This window comes from Poecilia formosa, unplaced genomic scaffold (assembly GCF_000485575.1).
Source record: "Poecilia formosa unplaced genomic scaffold, Poecilia_formosa-5.1.2 Scaffold20, whole genome shotgun sequence".
NCBI lineage: Eukaryota > Metazoa > Chordata > Actinopteri > Cyprinodontiformes > Poeciliidae > Poecilia > Poecilia formosa.
This window is the reverse complement of record NW_006799959.1, coordinates 3,005,151-3,024,031: the sequence shown is the minus strand read 5'-3', so window position 1 is coordinate 3,024,031 and position 18,881 is coordinate 3,005,151. Positions and strand designations below refer to the sequence as shown.

General features: G+C 37.7%; 1 protein-coding gene across 1 annotated transcript; it reads right to left on the bottom strand.

The window, feature by feature from the left end:
* Window positions 1-1,483: 1,483 nt before the first annotated feature.
* Window positions 1,484-6,404, bottom strand: LOC103134938 (heat shock protein beta-1). Its single transcript, XM_007547456.2, has 4 exons — window positions 4,133-6,404; window positions 3,704-3,767; window positions 3,389-3,509; window positions 1,484-2,041 (listed from the first exon to the last, which is right to left on the bottom strand). Exons 1-4 carry the CDS (start codon window positions 4,431-4,433, stop codon window positions 1,613-1,615), a joined length of 915 nt encoding a protein of 304 aa, XP_007547518.1. The 5' UTR covers window positions 4,434-6,404; the 3' UTR covers window positions 1,484-1,612.
* Window positions 6,405-18,881: the final 12,477 nt, after the last annotated feature.

Below are 18,881 nucleotides of genomic sequence, written 5' to 3'. Positions count from 1 at the left end.
TTATTCAACATTAGTCGTAGACTGATTAGAAACACATTCTAAGGTTGATGAAACTTTATGTCTGAAAATGCAAAGATACTTTTTGATGCTTTTTAGTATCTGCAAGACCAAAAACTCCAAGAATACCCAATATAAAGCTTGTTCAACTTTGTTCTGATCTGTTTTAAATCGATTACATATTTTGTTTAATTGATTCTTCTTATCTCAATATTGTAAAATCCTATATTAATCAGGTAAAATATTAATGTATTTTAATATACATTAATGCATTAACATATCTAAATTGTTCCATATAGCATTTATACCTGTTTAAACCTCTTTAGTAGACTTTTTCCTCCCCATTAGGTACCACAGGCCTTCATTGCATAATCAGGTGTTATAAATATCCCCACTTACTGATGATACTGTTTACAAATGCGAACTGCAGGGGGTGTTAAAATCAGGTTCCAAGTTAACAATTTGCGTGTGCAGCTTGGTGTATTAGAAATCCTTGAATAGAAGGTTAATTCATCCATTTTAACATAGATCTGTTAGTGACACAGGGAATGACTGTGCCTTAATGTCTTTATCATAAAGAGGACCTGGATGGTTCATCTTTGTATGCATTGACAATATGTTGTATATATACATTTTAATTGGTGCAAAATTGTTTGATGTATTAATTTGCAGTGAGCATTTTTCTATTTATGATTGCATGCTTGCTTGATGGACAATTGACTTATTTGTGAAAAGCAGTTCGTTTTCTGCAATCCTCTCTGTTGATGTCTTTTTACTGAGAAATGCAATTAAAGTGTCCATCCTACATTTGTGTGTTTTTATTTGAAAATAAAGAAAAAAACAACATCAGTCACAGGCCTTGTTCCAGGGATCTGGAGAACCTGTGGCGTTATTGTTGGACAGCAGTAGGAACTGGGCGGCAGCTTAGCGAGGAGCTTAGTGCTGGCTCCGATAGGCACCGCTGTGCGCTGGCTTCAGGATGGACACAACTCGCTCATGGGCCCTGCCAGGGCTTTTGAAAGAGGATGGAAAAAAATTGGGGCTGTTCCACTGACTATTGTGTGATGCAAAATAACGTAATCTTCTCTGTGTGCTGGAATCGACGGGGATAATTGGTGCAAATTTAAAAAGTTTCCAACTGGAGCTGCGCTCTGAAAGGATAAAACGACTCTCTTGGTTCTGTGTTGGCAAAGACATTGTGTGAGGTGTTGCACTCACACGAACTGTTACATTTACTGCCGTTAGGTTACATGTGTGGACTTCACTTAAGCTGTTTCTATAGTAACAGCATAAGTGAATGAATTGTGCTTTTCAATGAGCAACTTATTGATGTCAAAGTGACAAAGAAAAAGATGTGCAAATAGGATTTGCACATCAACGTCATAACCTACTTCTGATGAAAAATAAATAATGAGGTTAAGTTACTTTAATCTTGAACCATGTAGTTTTTAGTGGTTAACTTTAGATGTAATAGATCAACACAAAATTTACTTTCACATGATACTACTTTATTAGAGCTCCAAACACAGCAGGCTTTAATGGCGCTATAGCTAATGACAAAAAGGCATCTGTGGAGCTGGTTTAAGGCAGGCAATGCAGGCTAATGCTCTTGTGTTTAGTCGGTGTGCTGTTGCTCTATGTTAGCAGCCTCCAGCTCCTGGCTTTGGATGTCACTCAGCGGAGCTGATCCCAGCTCCTGCTCCTGAGGGGGAGCGAGCTCCTCGGCTCCCTCTGCCTTCACCTGGATCTCTTCATCCACGACTGGCTCTTTGTGTTCCAGGAGCTTGGATGTACCCAGGCTTTCTTGGCTTTCTGGGACTTCGTGGTGCTCAGAAGACTTTTGGATGCTCTCTAAGCATTTATCTTCCTCAGGCAGTGAAGGATGGGACTGTCCAGCTGGCTTTTCTCTGGTTTCCTTGTCTCCCTGCTCCAGGCCAGCTGTGGTGCTGCTGGGCTGGACCGGATCACTGCAGGCCTCTAATTGAGACTCTTCCTCCTGACCTTCTTGTTTTGTTTCTTGTTCTCCATTGCCCTCAACCTCCACCTGAATTTGCAGACAAATATGAAAATAAGTGAGCATGTTGCTTACAGCTTTATTGTAATAATAATAATAATAAAAACTCAATTTAAATAACCACAGTATTAGGATATGTGTGTGCATATAAAACTCTCACCATTATTATTTTTGGTTGTTTTATATATTTGAAATATGTTTCAAATACAATTTCTTGTATTTATTTCAAAATATGAAGTTTTCTTTGCATTTTTGCATGGCATTCTGGGGACATTTACATTGCTTTCCTGAGGATGAGATGGGGGGCAGTAGTGACGAAAAGGAACCTTTATTTGGGGGGCGTTGCTTCCGGGTTGGTTTTAGGGCGGACTTCCTGTTTGGCTCAGACGCAATGTGCTGAAGGCGCCATTTCGGCTGTCATTCCTGAAGCCTGTTTTACTATATTTCAGATCAGTACACGGTGAAAACGCATCAAAACGTCTTTGTAATATTTTTACCTTTTATTTTAACAGTAAATAGCACTGTGTTGCAGTTTTTGTGCACCTTTATGCTAATGGTTGTAAGTTTTATATGTCGAGGTTTAGATTGACAGGATGCCAACACCCGCTGTGGAAGTTGAGCAGCGTTAAGAGATCGTGATATCTTACTAACTCCAGGTTTTAGGAAGTTAGTTAGTCAGCCACAAATGACAAATGTTGGTCACTCTGACAAGAAGAAACGAGCTCAATCCAACAAGTGCTTATTGGAAAGAAAGCCATTAAATCTTCTCTTTGTTGCCATGAACATTCCTAAGTGGAGTTATGGGAGATCCCACTAGTTGCAGGATCTCAGTATCTCTCTGCATTGAGACTTCTTGTAGTGATAACAAGCTGACATCAGTATTAAGGGAGATGTTGCCCAACTCTACCACACTACCTCCATCAAAATATGGTTAGCATTGGCAGAGATTACTTTTTTCATGGGTGCAATCCATATGATCAACTCTGCAACTCAACCCATAATTGTCCTCAGAAATGTGGCACCACTTAAGACAAAATAACAGGCTTTCAGTATAACAGTATATGATTTATTGCCAAAAAGCACTTTTTCAGAAGGAAACAGATTGGCAAAGCATAACTTTTCTTGCTTTTTGTGTTAATGTTGCTTGGCAACAGATTTCTCAAGCTAATTGCAGCTTGTCATTTTTGCACAATATATTATCTTACAAGTCTTGACATAGATTACTTCCACAAATAAGATTTAATTATTGCTATTTCCATTTTTAGGCCTTGTTTTCAGTTCACCTGAGTGTTTTTATCTTCTCAAATTCAAGATTAAATAAATGAAAACCATATTTTACTATTTGTTAACCTTTAAAGAAGTTTCATATGTGATAACCTTTATTGGGATGATGATGGCAGCAGGAGCTGAGGCTTCAGGAAGTGGAGCTTCTACAGTCAGGAAACCATCAACGGAGAGTGAGGACTCAAGTTTGGTAACGTTCACTTGAGCTGGAAGCCTTCAAATCACAAACTCTTGTTTAGACCACCACACCAAACACTGTTAACACTGAAACAAATGTAGATCTCTTTTATTTTTCTTGCTTGAGCATTTCAGAAATCAATTATTAATAAAATAAATAAGGGGGATCAACATTAGTGATAGCTTAATCCTAAATATCAGCAAGCTAATGTCTGTGGCTTCTTTGTCTACCTGTATTTTCTTGTAAAACATCTGGCGATAAATCCATGCTCGTCAGGCCTCTCCTCGTGTTTCCCTGGGGAAAGATTAGTGTTTATAGGGAGGTACACGAGGACACAGAAGAATCAAACGACACTGAGAAACCACTCAGCACAGAAATTAATTTCTTCCACAGAGCTGTGATTTTAATTTCCCCAAGCACGATATTTAAGCAGCTTTCTAAATTTGTAGCGTTCAGCTTTTTCTCCATCGCAGTTTCAGATGTTCGTCGTTTATTCTGTGAAGTGCGGGGAAAGTATTTTTAGAAGACTCTTCTTCCTCAGATGATGATGTGAGATAAGATTATTAATGCTTTATCAGGATTAAAAATCTGCCTTGTGAGTAAAACTAATTAACACTTATGCCAGACATTTTCAGAGGGGTTAATTAACAGAGCAGTACCTCCAACTTCCAGGAATCCATCCCTGACACTGACGGAGATCTCCGAGGGGGAAAAGTGAGACACATCCATGCTGACCCTCCACTTACTGACCTTCTGACCGGAATGAGGCATCGGCTCGGAGATGTAGGGCACAAACAGAGGCGCCGGTAAGCAACCCGGCCAGGACCAGGCTGCCAAGCCCTTCTTGATCCAACGAGAATCCCCAGTCTCCAGAAAAGGTGGCAGGCCAACATCCTGACTGGAAACCCATTTTCTCAGAGGGTATAGAGGGCCAACCCTGTCATACTCCCCACAGGACATTTCTTTAATTGTCTGCTCACGCTCACTCAAATGGATACAAAGTAAACCTTGCTAAACGACAGAGAGTAGATTGTGGATTTAAAGATCAACAAAAACAAAGGAAATGCCCAAAAGCTAAGTGAGCTGACAGAGAAATGTACATAGGGGTTTTATATAGAGCAGGGCGTGCAGGCATGAGGTGATGGGCGTGGATCGTAAACGTTACCTCTTGCTGACCGGGTGAACATAATTGTTTATATTTATAACTTTTAAAGATGTGATGGCAAATAGCAGGAAGTTCACAGTGGCCGGGGTGTGTTTGAACCACTGCATCTGTTTCCCGAAGATCATACTTGTCACATCCCAGTGAACTCTGTTCTGCCAGCGATGACTTCGCTCCTTAGCCTGGTCATGAGCCAGTCTTACAGCCTCACCCCCTCCACACACACACTCTCTCTCCCTGTGTTTCACCCCTCAAAGGACACAGTGGCAGCAGTTTGTCTGAAGCATAAAATACCTCTGCCAGAGGCTGAAAAGCACAGAAAAGGCTGGATTTCTGTTAGCCACAGTATCGGTAGCACATGTGTATTGAGTGCACAAAGCTGCATCCCAACCCAATTTTTCTCTTTCTGTGCCGTTTCAACAGGATTATTATTGTTCCCGTTTTTATCAAGTATGACAGACATGTCAGTGATTCATTTTTGGAGCTGTGAGCTCTGATATCTTGGCATACTGTCCATTGGAGCACAAAACAGATGGAACAGATGTTTCTGACACTTTGTGCAATGCTTGACCCAAACACTGCATCTGTAGGATATGCTCTGAAGGGCTAAGTCAGGATTCTTTTTCTGAGTTTTTTCTCAATTTTAACCTATATTTGGAATTTTTATTTTTAAAAATGTGCCTCCATGTAAATTGAATGTAATCAATTAACGTATCGGAAACTTGCAAAATCATTATAATTTTGTTATGATCTAATTGCCATTAGATCATAGCAATTTGTTTAAGGTGTCGTTATCATAGTGTATTCATTTCTCTCCTTGCAGAAAATGTGTTTTTTTTTTTTTAAATCACCTTTGACTGTCAGAAATAAAAAACGTTTTAAAAATCATTGTAGTTCTTGGAATGGAGCCAGTTTTCATGCCTGGTTCATTATGTTTTATGGTTGTGTTTGAGGACTCTCCAGAAGCCCGCTGCTTTATCGACTCCGTATTATAATGATGCTTGCTTGTAGTGCGACATTCCTTGAGTGTTTGTTTGTGTTTGATCATTTACTTTAGGGTTATTTATATTCCATAGGTCATTTAGTCAGTTCATTTGTCTGTGCTTATTATCATTGTCAAGGTGTTGCCATACTAGTTTATTCCCTTATCTTTGGTTTGTTTCTTTATTTTTGTGTTGTGTTTCTTGTACATTTGAATTTATTTTTCTTATATTACTGTGAGATTCAGTTCAGCTTCCTCTGTGTTAATTCGTCTGTCTCGGTTTGCTCATTGCCACAACTGTACCACATTTATTCTGATTAGTTTTTCTGGTTCTTTCGTCTCTTTACAACCTTTCCTTGATATTTAGGCTTCTGAGTTTTTGTTGCTCAGTGCTGGATTCTTCCATTTTAATGCCATGTCCGTGTTCCTTGTCCATTTAACCTTATGCAAGACATGTAGATTTTCTTTTATTAAATCTTCCCAAAAAAAAGCATCTTTCTGCACATAAACTCTGCCTCTACATGCAATGAGACTCAATTCTGTCCATATTTCAGCAATCTTGCTCTTAATTGAAGTTTCAGTGCAACTTTCATTATTCCCTGCAATTTCTTAAATTTAAAACTCCCAGATTGATTTCATATACATCTCTTGACACCAAATAGATCAGTTTTTGCCTCATCTGTCGACTCGGACAGTAACACTGGAGTTCCAGAAATGTCCTTTTTATGATTGGTTTGAGCCTTGGCAGTTCAAATATATAAACTTTGTCCATAAAAAATCAATTAGAATTAATTGTACACAAACCCCCAAAATAATTCATGCCATTGATGAGTGTATGTGCATTTTTCATTGGCATCGTATGAACTTATTTTACATTTGTGTTACGTTATAGTTTTATATTGTGTTCTTTCCTCATAGAATCGGATCAAAAACGTGCTTTTTTTTACTATAAAAGTATAAACCATCTTTCCGGTTGGCAATAAAGACTTTCTGACATCCAGGGCAGCCGAGTCGTATTTTAAAAATTGAGCATGAAAAGATAATGTTGAGGAAGCTGCTGATTGTCCCTGTAACTGAATCAGATAGTTAATGTACCAATTTATATTCAAAATTCAGATTTTTACCCCTATCTTCTCTCCTCTTATCTCTGCTGTTCTCCACGCTTAGTGAGGTTTATTTTTAGATAAATGTTGTGAATGTTTGGGCCTGCAGCTGTGTGAAGTATAAAGACATTTTTTACACTTGCTGCTGATGCATATGAAGGTTGCAGATGGAAATAAGCCACTGCTTGCTTCCTTTCTCCATTGTTTTCTTGTTGTTAATTAGTGACAAGAGTTATGGTTGATCTAGAAAACACTCAGGTACCTTTTGAAGGTAAACATTGAAGCCAAGTCTTTACTTTTCAATAGATGCAAATAAACAAGTTTAGTTTTCTTTCATAAATGGGGAAAGCGATGATCAGGAGGTAAAGCATGAGCCGGTGGACTTATGAAACAGAAACAGAAAATTAGTATTGATTTTGAAATATAACTCTACTTGTAATTTTGATTGATCGCACACTAAGGTGATTCTAGCAAAAACATATGACCTGAATTATTTTCAGCCATTTTAATCAAAGTTTTTCAGTATAACTTTAATCTAATGGGGTGATTTAAATTTGAAGGGGGAAAGACAAAGCACATCATCTGGTTTTTACAGTAATGGTCTGTTTTGCTGATTTTTTGTATTTTTTTACTTAGCTGTACGATTCTACAAATTTTTACCAAGATTGTAATGGACTGGGAAATTATAGTTTAAAAAATTGCTTAAGGAGTAGCTACAATTGCTCACAGAGTGTTGTGAAATAATAAAGCCATTTTTTTCTAACTCAGTGATGCTTGGTGCAGAGCGATGCTAATGATCCTCAAGTTTTATATATTCCTGTCCTGCTGCTTTCCTACCAACTGGTACCAGGGATTGAGTTTATGGCATTTGGCATCGAAGCCAAGTGCCATAAAATTTATGTTTGAGTTTTTTTCTTTCTCTAAATAAATGCACAATGCTGATTTCACAATATTTTGTGGAAAACTAAGGACTCCCCAGCAACCCTTGGCCCTCTTCAAATCCAAGTTTTTTACTTTTACAAATACTGTCACAAAACTGTAGTCAGTGTGAATTAATACAATCCGGCTATTTCATTGTTGTATTTCATTGTAATTTTTTAGAGATCTAAATTTTAGTGCTAGTTCCCATTATTAAGAGCTAAATTTAGCTCTTAATAATGGGACTCAGTCAAATCCCATGTAGATTTGACTGAAGTAAAAGTGAAAAACCTGGTAGGTTACAGGAAAGTAGAGACTAGGGATGTTGTTACTCTTGAACAGAGTGCTATAGATGTTCAAGACTCTTTGGACCAACATTACATATTTGTTATATTTTCAGCTCATGCAGTTCACTTTCACATAGCACAGAGTCAAACGATTTAAACTACTTGGAAAAACGTTTTCCCCCTCTTGTCTGTGGTGGCGCTGCACCAAGAAATACTGAATGAAGCAACACAAAAACCTCTGAAGAAGACATGAGTGCAACTTCCTTCTTCACAAAATATAAATAAAAACGGAGTAGCGTCAGAATTTAGCTTGTGTGGGATTTCTCTCTTGTCTTTGGTAAAGGACCACAAGCCATTTCTCCCTCTAGTTCACTTGCGCATTCACATCTTCCCAAACAAACCAGACTTTTGAGACAAATGAACTAGAGTTTGATTAAAGCAGACTAAAGTAAAATGAATGCACCCTTTATTTTGGAGACATATGAACCAAACAGAAACCAGTATTCCTATATAGGATTGAAAATCATTTTTGTTTTAGCTATCCTTTAAAATAAATAAGACTAAAGTCAGATGTATGACAGCTTGTTGGTTTGTTTGAAGACGTGTGAATGAGACTGAGACCTCAGAATGTGTTTTCTCACATGGGTTTCATTTTGATGCCTTAAATCAGGATTAAATTCACAGCTCCTCGGTGGTTTATTTATCTCACCCCAGATAAATGCTTTAATTCTGCAAAACCTCAAACGCTCTTTTTCCCAGCCATACATGTTTCATTGTTGGTGATTCATCTCTTCCCAGCTGGCAGCTACTAAGCGTCAGAGAGCCTTAATGGTCAGTCCTGTTTTTCTTTCTCCTTCTCTCTCTCTTGAATCCCTCTCCGGTGATATTTTTATATCTCTTCGTGTCTGTCACCCCTTTCATTTCATGGCAGGGCTTCTATCTCTCAGTCATCAGTCTACCCCCACTTTCCACCGGCTTCATGCATCCATCCTCTCTTTTCAGTGGATACGGCTCATTCTCCATTCTCGAGGACACCGGATGTGTTGCAGATTCTTTTTATTCCTTGGATGAACAAGATTCTTTGGACTTGTAATCAAATAAAAGAAAAAGCACACTTAGGACACCGGTTTACTTTTAAACAGTCTCTGTGATTTGAGTAAAACAGGATCTTTAAATGTCCTCTGGGCAGAGTCACATTTCCTAATCGGTAAAAGAGATTCTGTCTCTGATCTCCCACACTAACCAAATACATTTGAAGTTGGACATTGCCATTTGTGATATGATTACAGCCACCTTTGTTCATGGGAGGTCTCAGCAGAGGCCAGTTACACCAAATCAGGAGGCTTCAGACAAGCTGCCACCGATCCATGGTATATTAGATGATAATGCATCAAAGGGGATGAAGTGTCAAATGGCTGCTTTGCTCCTGTGGACGTTGCATTCATCATAGTTATTGTGAGACTGGAGCAGTTGCGGAAACCGGCAGCCTGGCCTGGAGGATAAAGAGAGGTGGTGGGCATCAAAAGTGATGCATCAAGATGGAGTTGCTTATCTGTGGAAATACATTTTTTGGAAAGCATAGTTTTACTTTTTTTATTGTCACGAGGATGAATCAATCAATCCGCAGCAAAGCTGTGATTTACCATAAAACAATGTTGCCTGAAGAAATGTGCTCTCAGGATCGTTGTCAATCCACAAGTACTGTAGATTACAAAGGAAGATGAAAATATTCCCATCTTTTGTTGTGTGTTATTGCATTTATATCAGCCCTTCACAGTGTTGTTAGAACAAATGTGATACTTAACCGCTTCTTTCAGAGCTGCTGAATACACGCTTGGAGCCACTTGGCAGAACATTTTCTTAAAGAACCAATTTTTAGAGCAACATGAATTTTGTCTGTGCATTGGTGTGCGCACATATAGTATTCATATGCTGAGATCTCTATTCCCACTGAAGTAGCAGAAAGGCAGCGGCAGTGTTCCGCTTTGACTCGAAAGAGATTTGCAGTAAATGAGCTCATCCATCAGCAGACGCATGTGGGGGACAAGGGGATGATGATGGAAACAGAGGGGGTGAGGAGGAAGATGAAGAGAGACAGCAGGCTGGGGGGAATGGGGGGTCGGGGGGGCTGTGGACGAACAGAGGCAGGACTCAAAGAGATGCCTCACTTTAAAACGTGATAGTTGTGGCATTTCCACACCCTGAAACAGAATTTCTTCTCCGTTTCTTTGGATGTTTCAGCTTGAAGGCTCGAGTTCAGACTGTTCCTCGTTGGGATGGTCTGAAGATTGGCCATGTATCTGAAAAGTCATGACATTTAGGAGACTGTTTTCAACACAAACATGTCCTTTTCTGTTGTCGGCTGCACTCTTCATTAAAGTTATATAACTTTTTATTTATTGTCAGTAAAATGCATATCTTAAAATGCAATAAAGTGGTAAATATGAACAAAGGTGAGCATGACAAAGATACATTTATTTTAAAATGGGGATTATCAAAGCTTGAAAATCTCCAACACTGGACAACAGCTGGGAAGTGATTCTGTAGATGACTGAAGAAAGCTAAACCCTGGAATCTGAATGGAGAGGGTGGACGTCTTTATTATACAAAAATATAATAAACATAAAATAGCCGAAAGTATTTGCTTACCGATCCAAATCTTTCCATTCTGGTGTGTCAAAAAATAAAACAAACTCTTTAGGCTTCAGCACACGGAAACATTTTGGCCTATTCCATGTTGCAAACATCCAACATTTTTTTATTTATTTATTTTAATCCACTTTATTTTTTATAAAATATGATGAATTCAACACAAGCTCAGTATCTTCAGTGAATTTTTAGGCATCCTGACTTTGCAGGGTGATATGTAGATGGCTGTCAAACTTATAAGAGGTGATGCATCACTTTTACTCTTTAGTTAGGCTTGATTTATCAGTAAATGATAAATGGTGCCATCTGATGGTTTAAAACTTGGTGAACCTGATGAAGCATAGTACCAAGCTGAAGTGGATCTGATCACCATCTATTGGTTACATTAACAGTTCAGGCTTAGCAACACAAGACCGATCAGATAAACCGAGTGAAAGTGGATTATTATAATTTAACGAATCGTCTCTGTTAACTGGTACTTGATTAAGACTGGTTTGTAGTAATTTGAAACTGACTAAATGGACTTCCTTGCTCAGGGTCTGTTGTTTACGTCATAATCCAGTGTGTTCTGTGTTTTATTCTGTTTGTATTTTCTTGTTTTTTGTTAATACCTGTTTAAACGTTGCCATATTGTGCTCAGTACCCTTAGTAATTCTTGTTCAAATGGTCTTGCCATAGAAATTCATTTTGCATTGAGTTTCTTAGTTTAAAACTGCATTCTGTTTCTTGTGCATTTTGATTTTGCTCCTTTAGATTGGTGTTATTGTTCCTCTTGATTTTTCTGCTCAGCTCTGTGTTGGTTGTTGGTTTTCCTTCGGTCTACCTGTTTGCCTTCTCTCCCAGCTGCAGCCTGTTACTAATGAACCACCTGGTTCATGTCAACAATCACACTCCTCAGTATTTAAGCTCCTGGATCTTCATTGTTTGTTTCTGGACCCTTCTGTTACCCAGTCTGTTTTTCTGCCTGTGTTAATGTCTGACTCATCTGTTGGTTTCCTTATTTTTTTTAATTGGAAGAAACCAGAATATGATGATTTAACAAACAAACTTTGGAGTAAGAAATCTATTTTATATCACCATTAATTAACTGTTTAATCTGATATAGTCTAAGGTAAGTTTATGTTGTATACCGGAAATGAAGACTGAGAATAAGTACATAAATAGACAATTTAAGTTTAATGTTTCATTTCTGTACTTCTATTAGTACCCTTCTGGTTATCAGGCAGAGTACAACTGCTTCAGTTTGCATCTTTTTTTTGTTTTGTTTTGCTTTGTTGTTTGCTTTAATTTATATCTTGGATTTCTGTATTTTAGTTTAGTTTTGCTTGCCACACCTGCATTGTTTGTCTCTTCATCTCAGCACATCCACTATCAGATTTTCTCCTGAGACTTAGTTTCCTATTGGCCATTCTCGCATTGCTTTGCTGTTTTGATCTTCCGGCTTAGTTGCGTCTGATGCTGCAGAGCTGTTTTATTTATTTATGTAAGTTTTGAATACTTTTGAGTGTGCTTGTATCCTCAACACCCATGAAAACTCTTCAATATATGCCTTTTCTGAGGTAGCAGGAAAAACTGAAGCAGAGACTTTTTATTTTTTTACACATTAAGGGTAATTCTTTAAAAATGTATTTATATTTAATAAATCCCCTGCTTTATTTACACTGCTGTTATGGGTTTTTAAGTTTTCAATGTCCAAAATTAACACCCAGCCAGTATTTTTTTTAAAGCCATAAAACTATAAACTGTTTGCATGTAATTCCTTGTAATCCATTTAAAAATCACATTTTCTTTTACTCTCCTGGGATCTATGGATCTGTTCCACGGCGACCGCAGATAGCAGACCATCCCATTAGCAGCAACCCCTCACATTCCACACATGGGAATAAAGCTGCACAGTTAATAATCATACCAGCACATTTGCTTTCCTCCAACACTCTGTTGATTTGCACTTGAGAAAACTTTGGTTTATCACTCATACATACAAAGAGCTCTTTTTTTCTTTCTTTTTTACAAATTCTAGCAATTTTTTTTAATTGCCTTATTGTTTCAAAAGAAATCTTATGTTTCTGTCCAGTGGACTTGTTTAGACAATTCTGATGCAGCTTATTTCTGGTCTGAAGAAAATAGGACAATAGCTTCCTCTTGCATTGTGTTTAGCATTGTCATTTTATCCTTTATCGATTCATTTTGACTCAGTCCTGTGTAACTCTCTTATGCAGGCTGGTTTTGAATTGATCCTATGTTGGGTAGTACAGAACTGTGAGAAAGTATGTTTTTTCAGTTCAAGTAGTTTATTCTGCTCGTCACACTTGGATGCATCAGACAAAAATAATCAAAAGAGTTTTATTAAAGGAAAAAGCTATCCAAACTAATGTGATCCTACGTTAATGTATAATTGACTGCTATTGTTACATCACAAATTACTGATCAACAGCCACACCCACTTGACTATTACCAAACCTGTTGATCCACAAAGTAACTTGTTACAACATGAAGCAGCTAAAAGACCCCAAGAAGCAACATTTCGCATCCTGATGTGAATAACAACTGTCACTATTGGGGATTTTTTGGATGCTCTGCATCCTGTGATGTAAAACAAACTCAGCATTTCACAAAAAGTACATCCTACTGAAAGTGGAAGTTTGATGGTCTGGGGTGGCTTTGCTTCTTCAGGACATGAATGGCTTTTTATATTTGATGGATAATTGATGGAGCATAAATTGGGTTCATTCACCAAGTTTGGCTCGAGGTCCATCAGGTTATCTAACAGGACAGTGGGTCAAAGTACACAAAAAGAATGAAGGTTTCATAGTCAAAGACTGGACATGCATTCCAGTAGAATGAAATGTTGTGGTGTGACATTAAATTGCATGGCTCCATAAAAACAATTCTGTAATGAATATTTTGAAATAATCAACTTCAACCTTTCAAACAAAAAAGGATCTGTAATCATTTACTGTCTGCAGTTATAATGAACTTTAAGCAATTTTTCACCCTGCAGGGTAGAGGATGGGAAGTTTCCCTGCAAAAATCTATGGCATTTGGTCAGGTGTGTGCGTGTGTGTGTGTGTGTGCAGGCCCCCTAACCCCACCACAGGATGTAGAGACAACATCCTTTGGGGGCAGCCAAGGGTACTTCCAACTGCCTGACATTTCTGACAGCCTTTGATAGAGCTCAGAGTGCTGAATAATTCATACAGGTGTTATGGGGATAGGCTGCCATTTTCACAGTAGAAACTAACCCTCCCCTGAATTGTGGCTATTTATCCAGGCAAGTGAATACAGTAGTAATGATTGTGGATTGTGATAGCTTTTGGGGTAAAATGGCAGCCCATTTTCCACAGATCAGAGGTTGAAAGCTTTGTCATGTCGTGGTTTCTGCTGCCTGGAGCGCAACTTTTAACCGTAAAAAGCTGGTTTTGTTTTCCTGGTGGGTTAGTTAAAATTTAGTGGAAATAAATGGAAAATATTCTGCAAATGATGGTTTTTTTCTGTATTACAATACAGGAGAAGATGTCATCATTGAACATCTAAACTTCTTTATCACAACACAGTTATTTTCATTCGGTTCAGTGGGAAGTTGTATTCAAACTCTTGAATTGTAGTGTAGAGTTTATCCCGACTCCTAATATAAATCAACGGTGACTCATGACGCAAATGCAAGGAATAAAGATGTTGAAAGCCATTTATTATTGTTCTTTAAAAAAATCTGAATCTGCTGAAGTCAGTATTGGCAGGTCAAAGCAAATCTTCACAAATACCTGATCTATACAGTTTGGTGTAAAACACAAATGTAAACTCAGTCTCTTCTTTTACATAGAGAGAAATATTCCAGCAAATGATCCTGTGTGCAAAGTCTATAAAATCATTTTTATATTTCAAGCTTTTCTTGGCGTTTTGTCTCAGTAGTCACCCTGCAGCCTAATGACAGTGCTATGGCTCCTACCCTCGCCTGTGCTGCTGTCATTTAACACTGCAGCAGCTTGTATTGTCATGGTCTGCCATTTGTTGCTGGCGACGCTGACATGAAGCGTCCCGCATTCTGCTGTCAACGCTACTGTAAGTCCTTATATTTGTCATCTTGTCACTAACAGATGTTTCTGACAAATTGTACTCTTCTGGTAGATTTTCAAACAGAATGAAATGATTAAATGTGTTTGCACACGTCCCACATTTCTGTAGCTTGTTCATCACATCCAAATTCAACTTGCTGCTTCCTTCCTTTAAACTGGATGCTGAGTACACGCAAACTGGAATATTATGTTGTGATGCCAGACGAGAAGCAGGGGGAAGATTTAGGCTGATCCACAGCACTCTGGTTTGACTAATTACTGTAAAGATTCTTCACCTTCCTCCATCTCTTATCTGTTTTGTTGCCTGGCAACAAGCTCCAATTCAAGTGCCTTTCTGATCAGATCTGTTTAAAAAGTGTCCCCTTACACCACCACCACCCAACCACTTCACACAAATGCCTTCACCATCTAATTTTCAGTTTCTGATTTTCTACAAAGTTATTCTGTTAATTGCCATCTTGTCCCACTGGGCAAATAAAAATAAAAACATTTTCCTCATTATAATCCTTAGCTTTATTTGCATGCATTTACAGGATGAATAGCAAACAATGGTTCTCTTTCAGTCAGTTTAGGGCGGATCCTTAAGTCACTGATTATTTCACTGAATATGTATAATAACCACAATTATTCACAGTTCAAGTTATGAAAAACGTTAAATTCAATATCTGGATTTTAATCATGTAGGATATTAAATATTGTACAAATGTGTATGATTATGAATCCTGACATATTTTTGCAAGAAATAAAGACACATCCGTTCAACATAACCTGGACTGCATAGCCTACAACTAAGGCTTTTTAACCATTACTAAATTGTACAACTTTGAATTAAAACAGTAATTAAACTACTGTAATAGCAGCTGGTAAAAATTTTTAATGGAAGACTCAAGAAGTTCAGGTAATGTTGGTGTTTTTAGCCTTTAAAATAGTTTTATAAAATCATCCACTGTTTGGATTGTTAAACGGGACATAAAACCGAGAACAGATTGCAAGCTATAAAGTTTTAAGGTAAGGAGTTTAATTTAAGGTTAGAGTCTCTGTTAAGAGCAGCACTGAAACATAAGGAAACACTTTTCTTTCTTTAATTTTTTTTAAAGTCTCAATATTAATGTCCAAAGATTACCCATGTGATAAAGCCAAAGGCACAGCAGTGTAAAAGCGACTCATCACAAGCAACAGTGAAAACCCACTAACAAACTAACAAGCTAACAAAAGCAAAGCAGCTGAGCTCACTGTGACAGGAAGTAAGAAAAGTAGCAGTGCAAAACTCCCATGAGTGGTTGCTTTAAAAGCTTCTGGATTCATTATCACTTTAATGTTTTCTCTGTTTTGCCATGAGGCAGCCATTAAGTCATATTTTAGTACAGAACATCAGTTATAAATGGCCCCTGGAGAAAATGTCTTCCTTTTCACGAGTTACATAAAAGGAACAAAACAATGTCTTGTATAGTCTGGATCAACATGCTCCAGTTTTCCCTCCTTCTTGATGGTTCTCCAACAAATTTCATTTTGCTTGCATCCTGATAATCCATTAATTCTTCTCACTGTCTTTCATTTTTTGTCACTTCGGTGGCATCATTTTTATGCTGCTTCATTTTGTCAGCTAACTTCTTCTCTGTTCCCATTTGAATATTACGCATTTAACTCAAGTACATGTGGTCACGCAGTCACATATGCACGTCAAAGATAAGCAGAAACAAACACACTTGCCATTTTGTAGATAATCAGCATTTTTTTCCTAACATTTACTGAACCAAGAAACAAGAATCACTTCAGCACAAAGCGCTAACATAATCAGTCATGACTGAAGCAAGGTCACTGAGCCACCGCCCACACTCCTGGCAGCATGCAGCCACTCCTGGGGAAAAAAAAAAAACAACTTTCTGCACATTTCAAGCTACGGGTCATTAGCAACGCTGATAGAAACACATTTTAATTAAGAACTGCTGCATTTTGGACTATGTAGACCCATCAAAAGATTAATAAGTAATATCAAGGGTGTGGTGGTATGCAAATGGAACAGACTTGCCTTCCAGCTAAATGGATGTACTCTGCTTTATTAGCATGCAGAAACACAAGTGCTCGGTGCCCCCCTCCAAGGCTGAAGTGCCTGACTCCACTTGTGGGCAAAATATTAACAGCCAGCTGCATGTCAGTCAGCAAATAATAGTGAGAGCAGCAGAGAGCTGGAACATATGCAGGTTTCCATGCCTGCATTCAGCTTTTTAAAAAACAAAAACATAGACAAAGTTTTGCAGAGAAGAAGGTCATGAGCAGGTCGTAAGCATTTTGCAACTTTACTTTGGCTCAGAGCCTCATCTACCAGAACAGTCAACGACTGCAGCTTAGGAAAATGACTGCAGTCAAATGATGTATAATGCACAGTGTTGTGTTTTGCTATTTTGCTGATATGAGGACTTAGGCATCTTTTCCACATTTGTCAGTACCAGTAATATTGGAACTCTGTGCACTTTGCCTTACTGTTAATAAGGAGAACCAGAAACTCAACATAATTTGGTGCATGGATCACAAACATGTGGCTTTCCATATTCATTACTGGTCCTGCCACATGTTGACAGCTCCCACTTTAATGCTCTTTCAAATGTAAAATCTGTACACAGCCAAATACGGAGAATCAGGTTGATCTTCAACCTCCAGTGTTTTATCGTTGCGGTATTTTTCTTGCTGTAGTTTGGTGTGGAGTGCTTTAGATAGCAGCTCAGTCTATTCTTTTTGAAATACCATCACTGATCTAGCTTAGAAACTTTGATCAAATCTTAATAGGTTTGCTCTGCAAGGATTTTTGCAAACTTTTACGTGAGAAACCAAACAAAAACTAGGACCTCTACTTTATCTAAAAATATTACAAAAATCATGTCTGGTCTTGTGATCCCAATATCATATAATAGCTTATTTCATTATCTGGATGTATAATTACACCCTTAGTATCATATTCTCTAAAGTTCTGCTTGTGATAAGCTGATAGAGAGCACATATCTATATTATTTTATAAAAACATTTAATAGCCAGAATAGAACATTTTGTAACGTAAACCTAAAATTCAACATACAGTCTATGTATAAATATAATTTTTCTGTATTTTTTGAAGATTATTTCCTTGTTTTTCTAGCTATAGAAGCTCTCTGTCATTTTCTTTATTGTACTATAATGTGACTTGTATTATTAGTTGTTTGACGAAATCTTGCTCATTCCAGCAAACCAGTCCTTTAAATGATTTGTTTTCGGAAAGTGGTTTGAAACTATGAGCTGAATTTTAATACAAATCAAAGTAGATGTAGAAGTTATTTGCAATTCCGTAAAAACGCATCAATCATTTTTATCTCTGGTGTATAATGATGGAGCCAGTAAGAATAATACGAACCAGATCAGTTGTGTGTATCACCTCTGTGTGCCAATTTACTCCAACATTTATTGCCTTTTCTCACTTTTTTGTCAGTAAGATATCTGTTTTCCTTCCTCCTTTTTATTTCCCAGGTTTATATTTCTTGGCTCATTTCAGCCACCAGTCACTGAAATAAGATGAAACTGCTGTGATTGGTGTCAGGAATGTATATTACTCATCTCATGTGAGAACTTCTGCTTAAAATTAAATTCACATAATCGAATGTAGACCAACTCAGGAGTGTTACTGCTGTTGTGCTTTGTTCTTTTGTAATATTTGCTTTGTTCATTTGATGATGTTGCATTTCTTTTAAGATTAAATTTCACATTTAATACTTTATTTAATGTATTTAATGTATTTGTAATCCCCAGGGATTTGAGTGGTTTGATCACAATTTCTATTTTCTTAAAAAAAATAACCTTTTTCATCTCTTATAAAATCCAGTAGGGCAAATTTAAGGTTCCCACCTGGACCCCCTCACAGCAGCCTGCATAATGAACTGCTTTTCCTCACATTTTTCTTTTAAGAGAAAGCAAACTATTACTGAAGTTATTAGGAAACCCTTAGCACTGTTGGTAGGTCTCTTTGGTCAACAGTTGCTTCGTTGTCCTGTAATGTCTGCCACAGGATAAAAACACAGCTAATTATGTGTGGAGTTTGGAAGAAACCCATGTCAACAATATTTGAGTGAAAGTCGACTTCATCTGGTCAAATATAAGTTTCTTCCATAACTCTCCATTTAGGTGCTTTTATGCACTCTAATTTAGATGTGATTGAATGTGTGTGCAAAGGATTATTCATGCTTTGAGAAGATAAGCCCGCCTGCTGCTC